The sequence below is a fragment of the Candida parapsilosis genome, contig 006372, assembly GCF_000182765.1.
Source record: "Candida parapsilosis strain CDC317 annotated contig 006372".
NCBI lineage: Eukaryota > Fungi > Ascomycota > Pichiomycetes > Serinales > Debaryomycetaceae > Lodderomyces > Lodderomyces parapsilosis.
In genome coordinates this window covers 540,035-564,386 of record NW_023503283.1, presented here as the reverse complement: position 1 = coordinate 564,386, position 24,352 = coordinate 540,035, and the positions used below count along the sequence as shown (strand labels likewise).

General features: G+C 38.9%; 12 protein-coding genes across 12 annotated transcripts; 9 read left to right on the top strand and 3 right to left on the bottom strand. All coding sequences in view use genetic code 12, as the record gives it.

The window, feature by feature from the left end:
* Positions 1-70: 70 nt before the first annotated feature.
* Positions 71-601, top strand: CPAR2_402590 (uncharacterized protein; the record flags this gene model as incomplete). Its single annotated transcript, XM_036811154.1, has 1 exon — positions 71-601. One exon carries the CDS (start codon positions 71-73, stop codon positions 599-601), a length of 531 nt encoding a protein of 176 aa, XP_036667620.1.
* A 418-nt stretch (positions 602-1,019) lies between these two features.
* Positions 1,020-2,951, top strand: CPAR2_402580 (uncharacterized protein; the record flags this gene model as incomplete). Its single annotated transcript, XM_036811153.1, has 1 exon — positions 1,020-2,951. The coding sequence occupies one exon, from the start codon at positions 1,020-1,022 to the stop codon at positions 2,949-2,951; it is 1,932 nt and encodes a 643-aa protein (XP_036667619.1).
* A 114-nt stretch (positions 2,952-3,065) lies between these two features.
* CPAR2_402570 (uncharacterized protein) lies at positions 3,066-4,022 on the top strand (the record flags this gene model as incomplete). Its single annotated transcript, XM_036811152.1, has 1 exon — positions 3,066-4,022. The coding sequence occupies one exon, from the start codon at positions 3,066-3,068 to the stop codon at positions 4,020-4,022; it is 957 nt and encodes a 318-aa protein (XP_036667618.1).
* Positions 4,023-4,200: 178 nt separating this feature from the next.
* On the top strand, positions 4,201-7,080 carry CPAR2_402560 (ubiquitin-ubiquitin ligase; the record flags this gene model as incomplete). Its single annotated transcript, XM_036811151.1, has 1 exon — positions 4,201-7,080. One exon carries the CDS (start codon positions 4,201-4,203, stop codon positions 7,078-7,080), a length of 2,880 nt encoding a protein of 959 aa, XP_036667617.1.
* Positions 7,081-7,189: 109 nt separating this feature from the next.
* Positions 7,190-7,816, bottom strand: RLP24 (ATPase-activating ribosome biosynthesis protein; the record flags this gene model as incomplete). The annotated part of the gene is made up of 1 exon (XM_036811150.1): positions 7,190-7,816. The coding sequence occupies one exon, from the start codon at positions 7,814-7,816 to the stop codon at positions 7,190-7,192; it is 627 nt and encodes a 208-aa protein (XP_036667616.1).
* Positions 7,817-8,162: 346 nt separating this feature from the next.
* On the top strand, positions 8,163-8,642 carry PAM18 (Pam18p; the record flags this gene model as incomplete). Its single annotated transcript, XM_036811149.1, has 1 exon — positions 8,163-8,642. One exon carries the CDS (start codon positions 8,163-8,165, stop codon positions 8,640-8,642), a length of 480 nt encoding a protein of 159 aa, XP_036667615.1.
* A 514-nt stretch (positions 8,643-9,156) lies between these two features.
* On the top strand, positions 9,157-11,154 carry CPAR2_402530 (uncharacterized protein; the record flags this gene model as incomplete). The annotated part of the gene is made up of 1 exon (XM_036811148.1): positions 9,157-11,154. One exon carries the CDS (start codon positions 9,157-9,159, stop codon positions 11,152-11,154), a length of 1,998 nt encoding a protein of 665 aa, XP_036667614.1.
* Positions 11,155-11,369: 215 nt separating this feature from the next.
* CPAR2_402520 (phosphatase) lies at positions 11,370-11,822 on the bottom strand (the record flags this gene model as incomplete). The annotated part of the gene is made up of 1 exon (XM_036811147.1): positions 11,370-11,822. One exon carries the CDS (start codon positions 11,820-11,822, stop codon positions 11,370-11,372), a length of 453 nt encoding a protein of 150 aa, XP_036667613.1.
* Positions 11,823-12,299: 477 nt separating this feature from the next.
* On the top strand, positions 12,300-13,802 carry PCT1 (choline-phosphate cytidylyltransferase; the record flags this gene model as incomplete). Its single annotated transcript, XM_036811146.1, has 1 exon — positions 12,300-13,802. The coding sequence occupies one exon, from the start codon at positions 12,300-12,302 to the stop codon at positions 13,800-13,802; it is 1,503 nt and encodes a 500-aa protein (XP_036667612.1).
* Positions 13,803-13,990: 188 nt separating this feature from the next.
* CPAR2_402500 (ERMES complex subunit) lies at positions 13,991-15,280 on the top strand (the record flags this gene model as incomplete). The annotated part of the gene is made up of 1 exon (XM_036811144.1): positions 13,991-15,280. The coding sequence occupies one exon, from the start codon at positions 13,991-13,993 to the stop codon at positions 15,278-15,280; it is 1,290 nt and encodes a 429-aa protein (XP_036667611.1).
* Positions 15,281-15,352: 72 nt separating this feature from the next.
* CPAR2_402490 (uncharacterized protein) lies at positions 15,353-19,276 on the bottom strand (the record flags this gene model as incomplete). Its single annotated transcript, XM_036811143.1, has 1 exon — positions 15,353-19,276. One exon carries the CDS (start codon positions 19,274-19,276, stop codon positions 15,353-15,355), a length of 3,924 nt encoding a protein of 1,307 aa, XP_036667610.1.
* A 1,365-nt stretch (positions 19,277-20,641) lies between these two features.
* NMD5 (Nmd5p) lies at positions 20,642-23,806 on the top strand (the record flags this gene model as incomplete). The annotated part of the gene is made up of 1 exon (XM_036811142.1): positions 20,642-23,806. The coding sequence occupies one exon, from the start codon at positions 20,642-20,644 to the stop codon at positions 23,804-23,806; it is 3,165 nt and encodes a 1,054-aa protein (XP_036667609.1).
* Positions 23,807-24,352: the final 546 nt, after the last annotated feature.

The window sequence follows — 24,352 nt, the reverse complement described above, 5'->3', positions numbered from 1 at the left end:
GGGTCTAAAAAATCTTCTCGTCCACTGCTTGATTGGGAAGTATGCGGCTGCCAGGAAAACGCGTAAACTCATGTTTTCTAAAAACCAAAACAATCAGCACATTCCATTGCCATTGTCATTGCCAACAACTACTGGTAACGTCACTATCCATTATCACTGCACTGTACCAATGAGTCGAAAAAGACAACTCGAAGAAGATTCTCGACCTCTTGCTTCCCCTTCCTCATCACCAAACTATCATTTCACCCCCCTTTCATCTCAATTTAACTCATCACCATCAAAATCACCCTGTTATTCCCATGGCAGTACACTGCCGCCATCACTGTCCTCATCGCAGCTGTACCCTACTGCAATGTCCTCACCAATTGCTAAACGAGTACAATTGAGCAGAATTCATTCCGAAGTACACCAAAAGACGATACGAATGATGATGGATGCACTGATGCAACTACAGCGACAAGAACAACAACAGCAGCATCAAATCCAAAATAGCAAAGACTCATTTCTTGATGAAGTGATGGAAAACGGTATCAATGGTGACGATGGAACCGACAATTTGAATGAAAAGAAGTGCACATATTTCCAACATCCATTCTGGTAAAATCTGTGATATAGAGCATTCTGCAATATGAGATAGGCTTCCCAAGCAATGAGATGAATTATCTAGTTCTAAAATATAAAGATGTATGGTTGCTGCCACTTTGAGTGGCATTAAGAATGTTTAGAAAATGAAGGGTTTCTGGTGTCATGAAGCACATTTCTTAATACAGAAGAAGCGTGATAATCACGTGTGCGAGCAGATACATATAGTCTCCGAATAAGACAACTACCGTGTAACAATTAAATGCTCCACTACTTTATATGTCCAACTTATCACTTCTAGCAAATATTTCCGTCACTGGATGTAAAAATTTACCTTTTGTGCATCTGCACAGCCGTAGTTCTTCGCCAACCATTTGAAAATTTCAAGTTTTATATTTCACAACTAGCTGAGACGCGAGTTCTGCCGCCACCTTACAATGCTCAGTGTCATCACGAGAAGCATACGACCTCGCGTGTATAGGCTTCCACCCGCACTCTACCTCCAGCGGCAATTTCGTACTACTCACCCGGTAAAGATTCACCAAATACTTGAACAATTTGTCGATGAACTTAAAGATGACAATGAGAACGACAATAAAAGAAAACAAAGTAACAACAGCAACAACGACAAGGAGTCCGCTTTTGACCGATTCAAATCTTTCATCACCAAATGCCTCGAAACTATCGGGATAACCATTTCATCAGTTGGGGTCTTGGGATTGGCTGGATTCTTGTACCATCGATTTTATAATGATCATGTATTATCGAAAATGAATCAAGCTTTCGAAAAAGGTGACCCTTCTGCTCAGATAAAGATGCACACAAGAACACACGATGATAGTAATGACCATTTCATTAATGCTCATTGGGTTGAACGACCACAACAGAAATTACTTGACGAAATCGTTGCCGGCAAGATCATTGGTCGTTATTTTCTCATTATTGGGGAAAAGGGCACTGGTAAAACGTCATTGATTATGGAAGCAATGAAGAAAGTTGATGGGTACAATGTAACCATCTTTGATGCACATGCGGATCCAGAGATTTTCCGTATTCGATTGGGGAAAGCATTGAATTTTACCTTTAATGAAGATTACATTGGTTCATTATTTTCAATAAGAGGACCAAGAGACACTACAGCTCTTTTAGATATTGAGCGAGCGTTTGGTAAATTAGAAGAATTGGCGATTCAACGAGTAGGCAAGATTAGACGACCATTAATCATGATTATCAATAATGCTCATTTGATAAAGGAGAATGAAGAAGGGGTTAAATTGTTGGAATTGTTGCAGCAAAAAGCCGAATCTCTTAGTGGCCTGGGGTTGCTCACAATGATATTCAATAGTGACGATTATTGGGTTTATGAAAAATTAAAACAATTGGGCACCCGGTTGGAGCTAATCAATGTACGTGATTTTAATCGATATGAGACTGTTAATGCACTTAAATTCATTCGTCACCGGTATTTTCCACTGGACAAAGTCTTGAAAGATGACATGTGTAATGCAGTGTACGATTTAATCGGTGGCCGACCACAACATATCACTCAAGTGGCTCGTCATAATGACATTATAAAAGCATGTCATGAGATTATTGATCGTGAGAAAACGTGGTTTCTCAATCAATGTGGATTGCTAGGCCTGGATATGGATGATGATGTAATGGAAAGTGGGAAATTTTCCAGCAGTGCCATGCTACTTATGAGAGAATTTGTCGAAATGGACCGCAGTAGGATGAATACATTGATTACAAGTGAGAAATCTCGAGATTTCACCGAACACCACCTACCGGAATTACCACTTTGGCGAGCGCGCCAAATTATGACACGTGCTGACTACATTCAACGATACGATAATTTAAACATCTTTACAATCGACTCAGAGTCTCGAGTTAGGGCAGACTCCGTACCCATGATGAGAGCATTTCACGAAATTGCATCTCAGCCGCATTTCGATGAATTATTAGCCGACACTATGGATCGAGTTGGTGATATTGAATCGTTGGGAAGAACGAGGGAAATTGTATTGAAAGATTTGAGTTTGGGTAGTAGGTATATTTTGCAACGAAATAATGGTGATGAAGTGTGCATGACTATGATCAAATCCCCCAAAGAGGCCGATTTACACGGAGACTTTGACGAGTTCAATGAAGAAGCAGAGCACAAAACTAGTGTTGAAATGGGCAATATGGAAGATCACGATGGAGAACATGTTGATGAAGATGACTTGTATTTGGAAGAAATTAATCGCAAAGATTCACGGAAATGGTGGAAAAAGAGGATGCAAAAATTTGATCAATTGTATTTGCCTGAAAAGTATCGACATGGTCATGAAGATGACTTGGATTTGAATCGAGTTGATGAGAAATGAGAGAGTTACTTTGTATGTAGAATCACAGTGTATTGAGTAAAATGCAAATGAATGTCATGAAAATGAAACGAAAAATCCCCATTGCGTCTGATCAATAAATCAACGGCCAAACGAATGACTAGAAAGACAAACCCACTATATATATCAACGAAAGATGCTTTACAACATATCATTCACAGATATGACAATTTTCTATTCGATTGTGATGGAGTCGTATGGTTGGGCGAAACATTAATCCCTGGAGCTGCTGACTTCATTCAATTACTAGTTGACAACAATAAAAAGTTTGCATTCGTTACGAATAACTCTTCCAATTCACGTAATACGTATTTACGAAAATTTGCCAAATTAGGTATTCCCAACATCACGAAAGATATGCTATACCCTACTTGTTACTCGGCGGCATTGGAAGTACGAGATCAGTTGAAGATTCCAATAGGGTCCAAAATATGGATTTTGGGAGACCATGGGATCGAAGAGGAGTTGCAAGAGATGGGGTATGTCACATTAGGGTGTAACGATCCCAAATTGAATTATTTGGACATAGATAGCTCTATTTTGGAAGTTGACCCAGAAGTTAAGGCCATAGTCGTTGGATCCACCAAGGAGTTCAATTACATGAGAATTTCTCTGACTTTACAATACTTGCTACACAACAACAAGAGTATTCCTTTTGTTGGATGCAACATTGATCGTACTTATCCCGGACCCCATGGGTTGATTTTGCCTGCTGGTGGTAGTGTGGTTAATTACATGGCATATACAGCTGATCGAGATTTTATCAATGTAGGTAAACCAAGTACTCAATTCTTGAACATAATACTAGAAGATAAACAGTTTGATAGAGGCAGAACTTTGATGATTGGGGATACTTTATACACCGATATCAAGTTTGGTAATGATGGAAATTTGGGTGAAGGACGTGGTAGTTTATTGGTGCTTTCTGGTGGTACTAAGTCAAATGATTTACAAAACTTGATTGATAGCGCAAGTGGCAGTGGTCAAGAGGATTTAGTACCGCTGTATTTCGTTGAATCTATAGGTCATTTAGCTCAGTTGATGAAATCATAGAATTAGAAATAGAGTGGAGTTTAGGTAAAACCTGGTAGTGCGCGCGTAGTTTCTTCCGGGCCTACCTCCCTACCCTACCTTTTAGTACAAAATCAGATCTTTCTATTTGCCATCATTTGATTCCTCGCAACAGTGTGCACCACAGCTACGTCTACATCATCATTATTTTCCGTAACTGATGTTCAATTTCACTGGAGAGACCAAAAGACGCAATGTCAATTTGGGTGAAAAGAAACGAACAGGATTAGGATTCGGCACCAATGCATTCTTGGAACAGTCACGAAAGGATAGAGAAGAACGAGAACAACAACGACTTCGAGAGAGATCGGCGATCACGTTACAGAATTCAATCAGAAGTTACTCGAAATTGAAGCATGAAGTTGAGAAATTATGTCAAGATTGGCTTGATGAAGATATAAAGGAGGATGGGGATAACTTCTGGACCTTTGTGTCTCAGTTTGCAATATTAGTACGATGGTTTACCCAAAAAGGAGAGAAGGGACAGAGCACATTAACAACAGTGGTATCGAAGCTACTACAACAGCTAGAAGAAACACAGTTAGAGCCCCTGAGCGAAAACGAAGCTGCCTTGTTCTACCTTGGTCAATTTCTATCCGGTCGACTTTCACTTCAAAAGATACAGAGAGAACTCAAATGGAAGATGTTTCAAGTCATCAAGGTATTGTTTGAAAAGTATCACTTTGCATCTGCGCTCTTGTTGTCAGAATTATGCCCCTACATACAATCGGAACGACAAGAACCAGAGACAACCACTGCCGCTGTCAATCTTGCATACGGGGTAGCCGATGCACTACTCAATAAAAACCGCTTTGCATTTGAGCCTTTTCTCCTTCAAATTCTTGCACTTGACATTTATTCGGGACCAAATCCATACTATTTGAATGTATTGCGAGAGTTCACCATCAAGAAGCAGCACCAGATGGATCTGTATCTAAAAGGAAATGAATCAGTTAAGGATAGGCTTTTATACATGGTGGTGAATTTCTTGCAAATCCATGGAGACGGCGAGTTTGCGATTCAAGATTTACGATTGATTCATAGTTTGTTAAAGTACAACCAAGCCATGGTTTTGGATAACTACCCTGACGACAGTGAATCGCAAGACATGAGAGATAAAGGTATGAGTGCAATTGTATTACCACCAGCTAAAATGAAAATATTGAAACAAATGTATACTCCCAATTTCCTTCAAAACGTGCTTAAATTTGTACAAGAGAATCACACGGTGTCATTTGAGATACTTTCGAAGCTCATTGCGTTGCAACCCTCATGGAAACAACTTGTCTTGACTCAGATATGTGTTGAGCCAAGGCAAATATTGAAAACTTGTGCCCATTTTCTTAAACGCGCCGAAGTACTTTCAGGAGCTTCGTTTGAAGGATACGAAGAGGCATTTCGTTCGGGTGATTTTTTTGACAGCTTGTTGTTTTTTGAAGAGGTTTATTCTTACTGGCTTATAATTTCAAATGATACTGAATTATTTGCACAAACGGGGATAAATGAGGAGATTGTGGCTGGTTTTTGCAATTTTTTGAAACCATTATGCAGTTGTTTTGCAATGAAGCCCGATTTGGGTACCAAATACCTTCGTCAAAAGACTTTTTCCTTAGTTGATCAATTGTATTTGAAGAATCTACGATTAAAATTTCTCCCTCCTGATTTCTGGCTAACTACTCAGCGCAGTTATAATTTTGACAAGTTACTCAGCTATGTGGTTGAGGATTACATGGGAGATCTCAACGATGAAAATGTTGACAATAGAGAAAGGGAAGCATTTTTACAGAGTATGCCTAATGCGTACCGAGAGATGCTCACATTGTTGAAACATGTCCCTTACTTTATCCCGTTCAATGACCGAGTCAAGATATTTCAAGAGTTGATTGAAATTGATAGACAAAATAGCTCACCGTATTGGGGTTTTATGGAACCGAGGGTCAAAGCCGAAATTAGACGTCAAAATTTATTACAAGATGCATTTGAGGCATTCAGCAAAATGGGAAATCTGTTCAAGAATCGAATCCAAGTGGAGTTTTTCAATGAGTATGGACCGGAAGCAGGGATAGATGGGGGTGGAATCACCAAGGAATTTTTGACCAGTGTTGTTAAAGAAGGGTTTGATCCAGTTCAGGGGTTATTCAAAGAAACTCGTGATAATCAAATTTACCCAAATGAAGAGATATGCCTCAAGATGAAGCTTGGACACGACGTTTATGACGCAAGAGGCAAATTAGAATACATTCAATTTATGGGAATGTGTGTGGGCAAATGCTTGTACGAGAATGTCTTGATTGATGTGTCATTTGCGCCTTTTTTCATCAACAAATGGTGTATGGATGGATTCAAGAACACCATCAATGATTTGAGTTATTTTGATGCCGAATTGTTTAAAAACTTGATTAAGCTAAGCCACATGACTGACGTGGAGCTACGCAATTTGGATTTGAGTTTTGCCGTTGATGAAAAAGTAGACGGCGCAACTCATAGTTTTGAATTGATACCCGATGGGAAATCCATTTCTGTAGCAAAGCCAAATATTCAATTTTATCTTCACAAATTTGCCGATTTCAAATTAAACCAATCATTATTGCCACAATCGAAAGCTTTCCTATCGGGGCTATTTTCAATCATACCACGTAAATGGTTTATGATGTTTGATTATTATGAATTGCAAATGTTGATATCTGGTGGTAAGAAGGATGTTGATGTGACTGACTGGCAAAATAACGTTGAATATGGAGGATATTTACCTCAGGATATAAGCGTACGGTATTTTTGGGAGATTGTTTATGAAATGACACCAGAAGAGAAATCGAAATTGATCAAATTTGTCACTTCAGTTAGTCGAGCTCCCTTGCTTGGATTTGCTGTGTTGAATCCTAAATTCGGTATTCGTAATTCTGGAAGAGATGTGACCAGATTGCCTACAGCTTCAACGTGTGTCAATTTGTTAAAACTACCTGATTATCAGAATAAAGAAATTATGAGGGAGAAGTTGCTTTATGCTATAAATACTGAGTCTGGATTCGATTTATCATAAAGTGGGGACAGAATAGGACAAGACGAATGGATGATGCACTTGATACCGATATACACATTATAGAAGTAAACTTGAAACAAAATTTCAAAGTGGTATAATACCACTGTTATTATCTTCTTGTCTTTCTCTTGTTCTTCAACAATACTTTCTGTTTAACCTTTTCAGTTTCTTCTTCACCTTCACCTTCACTTTCACTTTCACTTTCCATTTCTTCATCTTCGCTAACCATCTCTTCATCCTCCTCAACATCTTCTTCTTCTTCTTCCTCTTCCATTGCGTTCTCTTTAGATGCCCGTTTCTCAGCCTTTCTTCTTAATTCAACTTCTCTCAATCTCAACAATTCTGGATTCTCTTCCACTAATTTCTTATCAGAAGCAAAATCTCTTTCCTTATTGTCCTTCATTCTATTCTTATAGAATGCACGTTCTCTCTTTTGTCTAATCTCTTCTATTCTACTCATACCTTTCAATGTAGTAGCCACAAGATCTCTGTTATATCTAACTGGAACGTTTCTTCTGGCAGCAAAAGTTAAAGTAGAATCAACCACCAATTCCTTACCAGCAGCCTTTCTGAAAGCTTTGGTCCATCTCAATTTACGTGGATTACGACGTTGTTTGAAAGCTTTGTGACATTTGGAACGACAGAATCTGAATTCTTTGGCATCGTTACGCACAAATGTTATTCCATGAAGTGGGTATACTGGTGATGAGCAAAAATGACACTGATAAACTCTCATTGTTCAAATATATATATGTGTAGTGTTTTCTTGGGTTATATTTTGTATATGTAATTAGCAGTGAGTTAGTAGATGAACGTCACCTGTCGAATAGTCTATTACTTCCAATGATAAGGATTGTAAATACAGTTTCTTTAATGATGAGATGAGCTCAATATGCAAAAAAAAAAAAATAATTTGGCTGTGATGATAATTTTGTCTCGGCGTTTGTGTTCATAGAAAGATTTTTGAAAGATAAATTTTCATCTACCCGCCACCAACAACTACTAAAGTAGATCAGACCAAAACAAGAACGGTTAAGCTTTTCCTATTTACACATTAACATATTATACTGCATACTTTTATAATGGCACCTTTACAAGCACCTATACTTCCAATACCTGGTGAGACTGATCACCAACAACAACATCAAGTACAACAACAACCGTACTACACAGGTCAACTTCAAAAGAAACAAGCTACAGAAGGGTCGGTAGAATGGTACTTTGACCAAGGTGTCAACTGGATGGGTGATCATCCTTGGATAACAGGATTCGGTGCATTAACAGTTGCCTATTTTGCTGCTGGATTAGTCAAGTCAAACAAGCCAGGTATCAATGGTAAGGCATTCCATCGAGGCGGGTTCGGTACCAAAATGACACCGAAGGAAGCATTGTTAATTTTGAACTTGAAAGAAACTAATTTAAGTAAATTGAAATTGAAGGAACAACATAGAAGATTAATGATGGCAAATCACCCCGATAAAGGTGGATCGTCGTATTTGGCTACTAAAGTTAATGAAGCCAAAGAGTGCTTGGAGAAGAGAGGTGGAATGAAAGCGAAATAATGTAGGTGTGGAAAAGGGGTGTGTGGGATTTTAGAATTGATGATAGATTACCAAAACGTACAACAACGACTAATGATATACATAAATATATATACCCTGTGAATAGCTACAAACAATAAAGGAAGTACCCCTATAGAACCATGGGGAAAAGTTATCCCTAATTCCATCTCGTTGGTGTACACCTAGTCTCTGTTGTGTATCTCAACTCAGCCAATAACGCCGAGATTTCCACAAAGCGCCGACTTCAATGACGAAAAATTAAAAATAGAAGAACAAGAGAACAAAAAATTGTTCAACACCCAGTTGCACGTACAACCCAGAGAGCATACAAATAACATTATTGAAAATAAGCCAGATCTCAACAATTGCGATTGATCTACACCTTGATATCCACATATAATCTCAATCTCATATAACGAGCCACTCAAACAATTCATTCACACAACTAACCATTGCATCAACGGCTTAAGCGCAATTTTAATCATAGCCGAGCCTCTTATATTATACACTCCAGATGACCACTTATGAGAAGATTGTCAAGGGGGCGACCAAGGTTAAAGTGGCTGCCCCAAAGCCTAAGTATATTGAGCCGATATTGATGGCTACTTCAATGGACCACTCAATTATATCTGCTGACAATTTCAATACGATTATGAGGACGTTACAACAGAGACTACGTGATAGTTCATGGTCAGTGGTCTACAAATCGTTGATTGTTATTCATCTTATGATTAGAGAAGGAGACAAAGATGTCGCATTGAGATATTTGGCTAACCAGGGCCATTCAATGTTGAATTTGTCTCTGAGTAATATTGCTAGCAACAATAGTGGTAATTACAATGCTGATGTTCGATTAATCATGAAGTATTCCAAGTACTTACATACCAGAGTCAAACAATTTGATGCCACAGGAATTGATTATGTACGAGATGAACGTTCGAATAATAGCACTACGCAAGAAGGTGGGAGATTACGATCATTGTCCACCGAAAAGGGGTTATTGAGAGAAACTGAAAGTGTTCAGAAGCAAATTGATTCATTACTCAAGAATAGTTTTATGGAAAATGATATAAACAACGACATAGTTTTGACTGCTTTTAGATTATTGGTGAATGATTTATTGGCATTATTTCAGGAACTCAATGAAGGCGTGATCAACATTTTGGAGCATTACTTTGAAATGTCGAAATATGATGCTGAAAGATCATTAAAAGTTTACAAGAAATTTGTTGACCAGACAAAATACGTTATCGATTATTTACGAGTGGCCAAGCATCTTGAATATGCTACTAAGTTACATGTGCCTACTATCAAACATGCACCAACGGCGTTAACTAGCTCATTGGAGGAGTACTTGGATGATCCAAATTTTGAAGCTAATCGACGTCAATATTTAGCAGAAAAGGGAAATAAGCAGAATGCCGATAGTCCGAAGAAACCAATTTTTGGTAACAGAGATGAAACGAAGACAACCCCTCAGCAGACTCAACAACAACAACAACAACAACAACAACAACAAAAAGAGCTTTCCCAGCAACAGCTTCCACAACAGACTTTGAGTAACGGTGGTGCCAGTGGGGTTGATAGACATGCTTCCTTGGTGGTTCAACAAACTTATAACCCATGGAATAATATTGCTATACCAGTTTATGCTCAAGCATACACACAACAATCTCAAGTTGATCCATATCAACTTCAACAACAGCAGCAACAAGAACAAGCTCAACAGCAGCAGCAAGCACAATTACAGGCTCAACAGCAACAACAAGCACAACAATTACAGGCTCAGCAGCAACAACAAGCACAATTACAGATTCAACAGCAACAACAAGCACAATTACAGGCTCAACAGCAGCAAGAACAAGCGCAACAGCAAGCGCAACAACAACAGTTGCAACAACAACAACAACAATTGCAACAACAGCAACAACACACCTTTGGTCACCAATCCAGATTATCGTTACCTCCAATTATTCAAGGACAACCCTATCAGTCACCAATGCATACTTCATATACGGGTACTGGATTCGGGGGATACGGTAGTCAAACGACATTACAGCCTCAACTAACGAATCCTATGCAACAACCATTGCAACCCCAAAGTACCAATCCATTCTTGCAGCAACAGCAACAACCACAATATACCTCAACGCAGTTTCAACAACAAACACCTTTGCCATTACAACATCAAAATACAAACCCATTTTTGCAAAAAGCCCAGCAAGTGCAAACTGCTCCAGCTATGCAGCAACATCAACAGCCCCAATTTACTCTGCAGTTTACTCAACCACAGATGCAATTACAGTCTCAATCGAGTCCAGGATTGCAACGGTCAAACACAAATCCATTTGCACGAATTGTCACTGGTCAACAAAATACACAACCTCAAGGAGGTTCTTTTTTCGGGCAACAGCAGCCGCAGCAACAACAATCTATCCCACCATTGCAACATCAATCTACAAATCCATTTGCTCGTCGTACTTTTGACCCAAATGTTGACAGCTTAATCTAGAGGTGATATCTACAAGATGAAAGGATTTTTGAGAGCTAAGGAAATGAGCTTGCTGAAAGATTTTATAGAACTATACCTGTATACTTTATAAAACACATATATATTGATAAACGGGTATCGCGATGAGCGATTTCGTCTCTCTGTAGAATTGGCTGGACTCATCACTTTGAATACACATGGCTCACCGGCACCAAGTTCAATGCAAAAACAACATCTTATAGTCCCATTTCCCATAATTCAGCATTATAATCTTCAGTAACACTAGAATCTTTACCATACTCTCCTTGCCATCTATTAAATCCACCTTTCAAAACGTACACATGAACATCATTTTCCAAATACAGCTTCACTTTTGAATCAACAATATCATCAATTGATCGTAAAAATTTCAAAGTTGCTGAAGGACCTCTTGATTGCGATAACATACAATGGAATACAACGTCATGTATTTTGTTGTTGTAAATTCTGTTATAAATTTCTGGTAATGAAGTATAGAAATCACCAGCTGGAAAATGCCAACTGCCCTTGATATGCCCTCCTACGTAATCAGATTCTCGAACGTCTATTATTGCTAAGGAGCCATGAGGTGAGGCACTTTTTGTTAGCCAAGAATGTAGCGTAGGTGGTTTTATAAATTTCAAGTCTGAAATCGAATGTATACGTGACATTTGGTTGTTTAGACTGAGTTAGTTAAATGCCGTATGTATGTGAATGCTCTGGTTTTTAGAATGATGATGTAATTTGTTCAGTTATGACCGGAGTTATTTTTCGGATCCCATGGCCGAGTGAAAGAGAAAGAGAACAAACTAGGTCCCAGTAACTCATGGAAGGCGAAGTAGTTTAGGTCGGGGAAAAGAAAAACCAGAGCTAGAGAATTAAAACTACTTCGCCCGAAAGAGGTGTGACCCCGGGTCCATTGTCATGAAAGTGAAAAACGAAATAATTACTCAATGTATAAATGACTTTGCGTTTTAATAATGTTTGCTGTTGTGTTGGGTTGTTTAGTTTTTCCATTCTAAACGCTCATAAAAATATCCTTCCTCCTGAAAAATTGTAATTCTTGTACATTTTTAGTGCACCTAATCAGTTGATCTTCTTTTCATTAAAGATTTAGTTTATTGCAATTGGTTCATTGCTCATTCATAATGGTTAGATTAACTAGAAAACGAGCCATTGAAAATGAGTTGAATGGTTCTCCACTAACCAAGACTCTCTCAATGGAATCAATATCATCATTATTTAAACGCAAAAGAAAGAGAGGTGAAGACGATACTGACACAACTAAATCAACTTCAGATAGTGAGAATGCTACTGATGTGGAAGACGAGAGCAACGAAGATACTTTGAGTAATCCTCCTCATCACAAACGAAGAAAGATTAAAACAAAGGAAGAAGAGGAATTCGAGGCACGTGAAAGGGAATTAGACGAGCAACTTCCATCTGAACTTCGGAAATATAGACCAAGAGGTTATGGCTTCAATCTACCACCAGAAGGTAGACCAATCAGAGTATATGCTGACGGTGTGTTTGACTTATTTCATTTAGGTCATATGAAGCAATTGGAGCAGGCCAAAAAGGCATTTGATAATGTTGAGTTAGTGTGCGGAATTCCGTCTGATGTCGAAACCCATAAACGTAAAGGTCTCACGGTGTTAACAGATAAACAACGATGTGAAACGTTGAAGCAGTGTAAATGGGTTGACGAAGTCATCCCCAATGCCCCATGGTGTGTAACCCCTCAGTTTTTAAAAGAGCACAAGATTGATTATGTTGCCCATGATGATTTACCATATGCTAGTACTGATAGTGATGACATTTACAAGCCCATCAAGGAGGCGGGAATGTTTTTAACTACGCAGAGAACTGAAGGTATTTCAACTTCAGACATTATAACGAAAATTATTCGTGATTATGATAAATACTTGATGAGAAATTTTGCTAGAGGTGCCACTAGAGAAGACTTGAACGTCAGTTGGCTCAAGAAAAACGAGCTTGAGTTTAAGAAGCATATCAATGATTTTAGAACCTACTGGATGAGAAACAAGACAAACATCAACAATGTTAGCAGAGATTTGTATTTTGAAATTAGAGAATTTATGCGTGGTCGTAAGTTCAATGTGAAGCAGTATTTGGAAACGCACCAAAATGGAGCAAAGCAGAGGAGACTTAAAAATGGTTCTTTTGATAGTAGAACATTAACAACCGATGAAGAAGAAGACTCACCAACAAAAGGGAGTCCCTTGTCTGATTTTGCGTCAAAATACATTGGAAATGCCAACAAGGAGTTAAACAAAACGGGAAAAGCATTTTTCTCTTGGATACAGGGGGACAATGATGAGGAGGATGATGATGTTTTTGATGAGGATGCTGATGAGATTGAAGAGGAGGAGATCAAACCGATTGTGGTTAAGCCCGTGAGGAGAGCTAGACGCAGAAGCAGTAGTACTGGTAGCTCTGCTAGCGTGACCAGTACTCCTGTGAAACCAAAGTCAAGTACAGCAAAGGCCCCACTGACTACCCCCAAGAAGGCAGTATCAGCAACTCCAAAGCCTGAGGTAAGTTCCAAATCGAAATCTTCAAGTACCCCAAAAACTGCGCTGGCTACACCAAAGAAGAAAGCTTCAAAAGGGAAATCTTCATCTGAATGAGGCAGACTTGCTCTTTCATGTACTTATGTATATCTTTTGCATATTTTAATAGTTGTAAATTTTCACTAGTGTTGTATTATAAAAAAGAGTTTGGGAAATCAATTATCTTCGATTTACACAGTTGATGAAAAAAAAATTATAAGGTGAGGGATATCACGAGATTGACCAGATTCACGTACGAACCAAGGATGCCTTCAAGCCTTTCAACAGTAGAACTACCGGCTTCGCGACTGGAAATATCCAAAGAGGACACCCAAATACAACTTTTGCAACAATTACAGGAACAATTGAAAGCACAACAAGAGATTTTGAGCCATCAGCATGAAGCTTACATCCTAGAACAATCAAAGCATCAATACCAGCATGCACAACCGGAAAGCCTACACAATCTACCACTTCATCAGCAAACCACTCATTGGAGTTTCACACAGGGTTTGATTGTTGGTCAATTGAGTGTCATATTTATTGTCGTTATATTTATCAAGTTTTTCGTATTTGCTGATTCATCGACCACACCATCGAAAACCATTATTCGAGATGCATCTGGTGTAATTGTCAAACGAGATAAGAAACAGGCCAACAACAAACGTAATTCTTACCTCAACCCGGAAGAAGCTGATGCATCAGCTGAAGATGAACGATTATTGAGTAATCGAGCTAAAGTCTCAGCCATTTTGGAAAAAACATACTATGACGTTCACAATCACGCTCCCGAATCACTCGATTGGTTCAATGTTCTTATAGCTCAAACCATATCACATTTCAGAACTGAGGCTTTATTAGCTGATAATATATACCATTCATTGAAAGATTTTCTCGACCAGAGTGCATTACCAGATTTTATGGACAAGATTAGCTTGACTGAAATCGATATTGGCGACGATTTTCCAATTTTTTCAAATTGTCGTATAAAACAAAGCAACGAAGATACGGGGAGATTAGAAGCCAAAATTGATGTTGATTTGTCCGACACATTGACTTTGGGCATTGAGACTAGATTGCTATTGAATCATCCACGACCATTAACTGCAGTTTTACCAGTGGCGTTAACTGTGTCTTTGGTGAGGTTTTCCGGATGTTTGACTGTTTCATTAATCAATACAAACGATCAGGAGTTTGTTGATCTGAAGTACATCAACAACAACAACACCAGCAGCAACAACAAGCCTGAACTGAATGGCTCTCAACAACATCAAAGAAATAACGATAGTGACAATGACAACGGTAATGGAACAGCTTTGATGTTTTCATTCTCCCCTGATTATCGATTAGAATTTGTCGTTAAATCGTTAATTGGCTCAAGAGCCAAATTACAAGATGTACCCAAAATTTCCACTCTAGTTGAAAATAGATTGCGCACTTGGTTTATTGAACGATGCGTTGAACCTAGGTTTCAAGTTGTTCGCTTGCCTTCAATGTGGCCCAGAACCAAAAATACAAGAGAACCAATAAAGGTGAAGGAAGGTGATGAAATGTAATTAAACACATTATATTCTATAAACATGTATGTAAGTGTATAAAGTATTCTACCAATGACAAATTATGCGTAACTAAATGACCATTAGGAGTAGTGCAACAACGCTAGGAACCAAGTGGTTAGACCCGTCGACATACTGGTTGAGCACCGGTGGCAGTGGATCAGTATAAGATGCTGAAGTTGAAGTTGAACTAATCATTGATGTGTTAAACGTTTGAGCAACTGCTGCTGGCGGAAACGATGACAATGACGATGATGATAATGATAATGATGAAGTCGATGAAGATGATGATGACATGGATAATGCTGATGATAAGGATGATGGTGATGGCATTGATATTGTTTCAGTAGCGTCGTAGACCAGTTCGTATTCAGCAGTTTGGGAGCTTTCAATTGACTCACCAGATTGACTTGATTTATCGGTTGATTGAGTTTGCTCAGTAGATGAAATTAAAGTACTAACGATTTGAATAGTCATCGTTGTACCAGATGATGTACTGGTTGGAATAGTTTCATCACGTATAATCGTTGACAATGAAATCGTTGAAGTGTTTGTAAGATCAGTTTCACTAAACTCTGTGTTGCTAGTTGTAACATCATCAGTCTCATTAGCCACAGCCAACTCTTGGTTCGTAGATGCTGAAGAATGGGTTAAGTTGTCTGTACTCCATGAATCAACAGTTGCGCTGGATGTAGGCTCATCAGTTGATTGGGAAATTGATGGTTCCTCGATAAAACTCAAGCTAGTCTCAGTAACTGCAGTTGCATATGACTTCTTAATACCCGCACTTGTTTCAGCAACCATTACATTAGATACCAATGATCTTGCAACACTTGATGAGGAAATTGTAGACAGCAGCAACATGCTCGATTCTTGGCTGGTTGTATATGATACCGTGGTAGCTGGTGAAGATGAAACATACGTTGCTATTGTGTTTTTGGTGGCAGATGTCAAACTCTCCAAACTATTGCTTGATCCGAGTGAAACGTCCTCTTCAGTGTTTGTAGCCAAAGGAACCACGGATGATGAATCAGTTGTTACAAATGACTGCTGTTCTAAAGTTACACTGGAGTAGGAATTCTTCTCTGATGAGAAATGGGATGTTTCCACAACAAAGTTAATTGTACTTGAATTCAAGTAAGTTGAGTATGAGGATGCAACTGATGACGTTTCAATGGACAATGAAGTTGTTTGACTTCCAGATGCAATATCTGTTGAATCATTTTTTGAATTTGCATACAACGTGGTTGAACTTTCAATATTCGTTGACAAATTTGATATTTCAATGGTCTCGATGAAGGGCGTAATGGCAGCCACAGTTGTATATGTAGTACTTTTGACGGGATTGGTGTATGTGTGAATGGGTGATGATTCATCGATACGTTCGCTTGATGATACTTCAGCTGATTCGCTTGACGATGTTTCAACGGCTTTGCTTGATGTGGTTTCATTGGTTTCGCTTAAAAACGCTTCAACGGATTCGCTTGATGTAGTCTCGACAGATTCGCCTAATGTAGCTTCAGCTGAGGGTGCACTCAAGTTGAAATTTGAGGTCGACTCATATACTTCAGATAAGTTGGAAATAACCGTGGTTGAATCGGTAGGCACATAGGTGACATCGCTAGTTTCGCCCAGGTTAATTATCGAATATGAAGTACTGTTTTCCAAGCTTGTAGTCAATACCGTATTTGATTCAGTTGTACTTGATCCCGATAAGGAATGCAGCCCAACAGCAATTGACTCCATTGATGATTCAAAATTGGAAAGACTTGCGGTCTCTTCTAATGGGTATAATACTTCATCTGTTGATTCTGTTTCCGATATAATGTGAATCGATTCTTGTAGCAACTCTGGGCTGGATAATGTAGACGAGAATTCCAAAGTAAATTCGACCGACGCTTCAGAATTGCTTGAAACTGTTTCAGAGGTGGTATATGCACTTGCGGTTGTAGTCTCTAAAGTGTTACCAGCCAGCTGTGAGGGCACGAGCGAAAATTCAACAACAAGCTCGCTTTCCGTCAGGGAGATTTCTGAAGCAGAAGTTTCCAATGAAAAGGATTCGGTGATTGCAACGGCTGCTATTGATGTACTCAGGTTTGAACCCAATACATAAGTTTCAATTAAGGTTTCAAACAAGGACTCTACCGAGGATTCACTGACCCACACGTTGTCACTTGTTTCCTGCGATTCAAATACCGACTCACTGTAAGATTGGAAAAGTTGCTCTGTAAGCGAGACCAAGGATGATTCCTCCTCTGTGTCAGATGTGTATGACGAGCCAGCATTGGAGTGTGTGCTGTGGTTAGTACCGCTCTCTGTACTGAAGTCGCTCGTGAGCTCATATAGTATTTCAGTTTGCGCCTCCGATAAGGGTTCAAATGTTGATTCAGATGCTGTTGCAGTTGTAGATTCAAGCGCTGCTTCAGTTGTAGGTTTGAATGCCACCTCAGTAGTTGCTACTTCAGATGATGGCTCAGATGATGGCTCAGATGATGATTCGGCTGATGATTCGGCTGTCCACTCTGATGCTACTTCAGTTGATGACTCAGATGATGACTCAGTTGATGATTCGGCTGTTGATTCGGCTGTCCACTCTGATGCTACTTCAGATGATGGCTCAGATGATGGCTCAGATGATGATTCGGCTGATGATTCGGCTGTCCACTCTGATGCTACTTCAGATGATGGCTCAGATGATGGCTCAGATGATGATTCGGCTGATGATTCGGCTGTCCACTCTGATGCTACTTCAGATGATGGCTCAGATGATGGCTCAGATGATGACTCGGTTGTAGATTCGGTAGGTAATGAAACAGAAGGTGCTTCTGCTGATAGCTCAAGGGACTCAGAGCCGTATTGTTCCAACGTTTCGGATTCACTGGCTATTCCAGATTCTAACGAAAAAGGTGTTTCAACAGAAGGTTCCATAATTGAGGTGGTAACCAAATTCACTGCCGACTCCGCTGAAATCTCGACAATAGTTTCCGCCATTGATACTGATTCGGAGGTTTCAGTTGCCAATGACAAAGATGAAGTTGTAGATTTGGCCAGGAAACAGTAAGGAATTTTCCAGCAAAAGTTTGAAACACCGCGTCTCTTAGTGTAGTCAAGACCCCCGAAATCAGCTTGATTGCCAGCAACTCCAGCTTCTGCATGTGTTTCCAAGATACCGGGATTTACAAAATATTGGAAAACAGAATGAATATCATCGGATTGTGAGGTCAGTGGTGTTACTGTTTGGTAGGTAAACCCGAAATCATCTGGCAAACAAAAATAACTACCATGCAATGAGGGAGTCACAAAAATAGTTGCTTGCATATCGAATGGATCGGCATACGCATACTCTGCGTCCAATCCATACAATCGCAATGAGGTCGCATAGCCATTGTTTGAAAACCCCAAATCAACAACAATTCCCCAGGATCCATACATTGCAGTTAATTTTTTGGAATCAGACACTGACTTGATGCGGAATGTAACTTTCCAGAGGGAATCCGTTTCCGGCACCACACTCAGTACATCTAACTCCATATCTGGAGATTGCATTCCGCTAGACTCTCCTTCAGTTTGGTCACGAAAATTCCAGCCAAAAAGCCAGCCAGGTTCGTTGTTTGTGGTTGTTGTTGTTGGGAGTGGTGCCTGTACGGTGCTGGTAGTTTTTGATATCTCCACAGTCGAAGATTGTGAAACGGTAACGGCAAATGATGAGGTAGTACCAATTTCTGAGGACGCCGTGCTAATCGCAACTGTGTCTTTAAGGTTTCCATTTCCAACAACGACTGGTACACTTGGGAACTCTATGATCTCATAAGGTACATTTTGAAACAAGCAGCTGACTTGTTGTTCATTTGCATCCTCAATTGCGAATATAATGCCCTCTGTAAAATCATAATAATTTTCTTGATTATTTGAGGAGGAGCTGAGTAAGGTCGCAGTCACGTGAACACAAAGTGAAATATAAATGACAATTAAAATTGAAGAATAGTGACTAATCATAGTATAGTGAGTTAGGAGCGATGATGAGTATCGTAAGTAGTTGTTAAATTACTGGAAAGCTTTCTTGTACGTGGTTGAAAGCCTGGCTTTATATATACTGCACATTCGTTTGTGATTAACGACATGCTAAACTAGCTTTGAGAGTTCGTTATGGGGTTTCATCCGGAATAGCTCCGAAAGCGTAATAGTTCTACCAAGAATAATTATTATCGGAAGATAAGATGGTGTTGGGATCGTAGAATTGTTATTAATTCCCCGGTTCAATGGCTACAGAAACACATTTTTATTTTTTTGCAACTTCAGGAAACCAAGAAAATATAACATTTGCAAAATAACGCCTTTTAATACCGAAGTGTATTATTTGAGGAGAAATAATTTTCGGGGAATAGAGTATACAGTAACGAGCTCAATGAGGACTCAAAATGAAAGAGATCTTTTCATTTAGGCCGACCTCATCACATTATTCACTATTGAGTACATGAACACCCTGGCTTCACTAAAAGTGCTATAATGTAGTCGGGGCTAAACAATCATCAATGAAGCTCAATTTGTTGTTTCATCTTTTAACATTTTTATTTGTTTGATTTTCAAATAAACTAACTTTCCCCCCCAAAAGTTAGCAGCGATGGCTTGTTGACCTTGCATTAGTTTCTCTCTGTTTTGTCCCCTTAAGGCCCTATCACTTTCCGAACCCTTCCGCAGAGATGAGGTTGCTCAGTGCTGTAATGTAAATAACTACAAGGGTCACTTTATCTATTATTATCTTGCCGTTGCTCATCGGAATAGTTTTGCTTGAATATCTAAAGTCTAATGTTGCAAAAATAAGCTTTTGTGGCGAGCCAACATGTACAATGTTGTAATATTCCCATTAGTGAAGTCAAGCATAATAAAGAGCAAAAGCGGATGGTTAATGGAGAATGCAATGTGAATTTTCGGGAAGTCTATTCTTTAAAGCAATGCCTTTTAGATTTGAGAGCTATTTCCTTGCCAAGGGGGATGGCACAACTCCGAGCTGAGCAGAACCATGGAGTTGTCTAATCTTTATATTTCATGAAATGATATTCTTTGAGAAAGATGATTCGCTTGATGAGTTACACTCTTGTCACTTATTTAGCAATCTAGTATAGATAACGCACCCCCAATCATTGGCCCAACAACTCACTTCAAAAAAGTACAAACCAGACCCTTACCTTTGACTGGACTCGAGGATAAATAGGGGGGAAAACAACACAATCTCATCACATGGGTCACATGACTTTTAGAAGAAAAAAAAAATAAAACAGATAAAAATTTTGTTAAAATTTTTCGATTACACAAGCTGATAAAAAACAGTCAACAGACCCTCTCCAAGGTATAATGACTACAATGATCAATTCAAGTTTGATTCTCGAATGCTTTGCTGGCACATTACTCACTGATGTTCAGGCGAGAAATAATGCAGAGGGAAAGCTTCGAGAGTTGTCTACACAGCCTGGATTTCTCGGGTGTTGTTTGGATATACTAGCTCAATCGGATACACCAGTTCACATTAAAAAAGCTGCAGCTGTGTATTTCAAAAACATAGTCATCAAGTTTTGGAAGATAAAAGATGAATCAAATAAATTTCGCATAGATAACGACGAGAGACCTGTGATAAAGGATCGCTTAATACCAGTGATTCTTGTTTGTGATTACCATACTAGACAACAATTGATCCCAGTTTTGAGATTATTGATATCGTTGGAGTTTGATAATTGGGACCTGCTATTACAACAAACAGGAGAACTATTGACACAACTGCTGAGCTCAGAAGACCATTTATATACGGCAATATTGTGTTTTATGGAAATAGCCAGAAAGTTCAAATGGACTGATAATCAAGTGAAACAAGCAAAGATGTACACCCTCATTGATCAGGTATTTCCTTATTTGTTGACAGTGGGAGATTCGATGGTAAAGAGTGTTGCAGATGGAGAAGAGATTACCGAACTCAAGGCAGAGATTTTGAAAATGGTTCTCAAATCGTACAAGTTTGTTACGTACTACGATTTTCCTGAACCATTACGCACCAGAGACCAAGTTTTCGCGTGGGGCGAGTTCCACGCTTCAGTAATCAGCATGAATCCTCCAAGCTATGTAACCAACTCAAATTTGACTGAACAAGAGAAATCTTTTTTACAGATATCCAAGTGTTACAAGTGGGCCATTGCAAACATTTTGCGATTATTCATACGATATGCATCTTCAAACAACTTAACCAGGAAGGTGTCTTACAAAGAATTTCATGAGTTATTCATCAGTGAGTTTATCCCTCACTTTATACGACAGTTTTTAACAATGATTGAGGAGTACTGCCAAGGGAAGCGGTGGTTAGGTGTGACTGCTCTTTATCAAATCCTCGAGTTTTTGAGCCACTGTATTATTGAACAACCTACCTGGACATTGATAAAACCGTACTTTGAAACATTAATCACACATTTAGTATACCCGGTCATTGTGCCATCAGACCAAACTTTGGAAATTTACGAAGAAGACCCTCAAGAATATATCAACTTGTGTTTTGATATAACAGGGGATTATGATAATGCCGAGTCTGCAGCACTAGGATTTATCGCTACTGCCTTGCACAAGCGCAGAAAAACATGCTTGAAACCAATCATTAATTTAATACAAACTGAATTGACCCAATTGCAACAACAATCTCCTGAGGAAACCTTGGATGCGGCAAGAAAGAAGGAAGGATTATTGAGGATTTTGGGAAACATTTCAGGTTATTTGCCCAAGGATGAATCCATTGAACCGATGTTATCGTCATTGGTTATCCCCAATTTAAATTCAAAGCATGATTTTCTCAAAGCAAGAGCGATTGAAGTGTGCTCGCAATTTTCAGATGTCACATTCACCAACCCTCAAACTTTGTCGTCCTTGGTTCATGGTATTTTGCAAAACTTTAATGCCCCTGACGTATCATTGCCAGTTCAATTCAATAGTGCATTAGCAATACAAGCATTTATACCCGTTGAGGAATTTAAGCAGATGTTATCAACAATTGTATTGCCCACGATGTCGAAACTTTTGGAAATGTCAAATGAAATCGATAATGATGCTATTTCAGTAGTGATGCAAGAATGTGTTGAAAATTTTTCTGAACAGTTGCAACCATTTGGAGTTGATTTGATGACCAAGTTGGTATCCCAGTTTATGCGACTTGCGGTTGAGATCAACGATGCATCGCAAGTCGAAGTCGATGATTTGGATACCAACTACGACGATCAAGGAGACAAATCTATGGCGGCTGTCGGATTTATCAATACCATGATTACTGTCCTCTTGTCATTTGAAAACTCTCAAGAGATTTGTGTCAAGTTGGAGGAAATATTTTCTCCAGTTATTGTGTTTGTGTTTTCAAATCAAATGGATGAATTTTATGCTGAGGTTGGTGAATTGATGGATAACTCAATATTTTTGTTGAGATCAATTACACCTCGCATGTGGACCAATTTTGATTTGTTATACAAGAGCTTTGAAAATGGCACAGCTTTGTTGTACGTGGAGGAATTAATGCCCTGTTTGCAAAATTTTTTAATTTTTGGTAAACAAGAGTTGAAAAGGAATGAAACGTTGTCCCAGGCAATGTTTTCTATATGGTGTTTGATCATATCTGATGGATCTGAGCTAAGTGTTGCCGACTTGAATCTTGCTTTCGAGTTTGCTCAAACTTTCGTGTTGAGTTTGGAGGAAAAAGCATTCGCATTCAACTCCAAGTTTGTTTGCTTTGATCTCGAGAATTTTGATAAATTGGCGAATAGGAAGTTGACTAGTGCTTTTGCCGTCAATTCATTCAATGTTATTGTTGCATCGATGATATACAACTGTCAAGGAGTTATCATGTTGCTTCAACAATCGAACCAATTTGTCGAGTTCTTCAGCAAGTGGTTTGAAATGATCCCTCAACTATCAAGGGTTTTTGATTTGAAGTTGACATTATTGGGATTGATGAGTTTGTCCAAAGTTGACTCTTTACCACAGGAGATTGTCGAGCAAATTTCCCACAAGTATGTTGCAGTGTTGAAAGCATTATCAACTGCCATACCTGAATTGGACAAGAAGAGAAAAGACATTGATGGATTGAATGATAATCAAGGATTCCCTTCATCGACTAGTTTCGGCAATGATGGCGACGATGAATGGGAAGAAGACCTAGATGACATCGAAGCCAATGAGGCAGGTCACGAAGATCATCATGACACGAAACATGTTGGTGTTGGTGATGGCGAAGAAGATTTGGATGAAGACGCGATCCGTAGATACACTGAATTTCTTGAGGCAGAGAATGCAGAATTGGCCCACCTGGGATTTTTTGATTCCAGTAATGAGGATATATTTGAAGATCCTTTAGCAACAACGCCGTTGGATGAAGTTAACGTATTTGAAATTTTCAATGTGTATTTACATGACCTTCAACAAAATGATGCCAATCATTTTCAGAAATTATTTGGCAACTTGAGCGAAGAAGATCAAAAGTTGATTGTTGACTTGATTAACATGTGAAAGGGATATGATCATAATTGGATTATCTCAATTTCTTTGTGAAAGAGTAAACTAGATCAGTTCAATATATTTACGTACTTGACGTAGACGTAAATAGAATTTTGAGTAGAATAAATTATTTTATAGAGCATTGATTTCATAAACTCCAAAAATAGAACAGAGTATAGTCTTAAGTGGCTCATATAGCACGGCTATATCTTGACGTAATTGGTCCCTCAGATACAATCAATGCGAGGAGGAAAACGCAGCTTCCTAATTGCACGCATAAGGTGCACACGTGTATTGAAGGAAATAACACAAAAAATAAGGCTCATAACTGAGGTTTCAATTTTTTGAATCAAACGAAAACCGACACACCTTGCTTTGAGGTAAATTCAAAGCTGCCACCAAAAAGTAGTATCTCGTCCAAGATAAACAGAGCATAGACATGGTAAGGTTTGCGAAGGGAATGGGGTTTAGAGATGTGTGCGGATCCCTCATATAAAACTGTGTAAATTTAGACGCCATAACCTCATGTTTTGTGTAACCAACCCACGAGGGTAATGA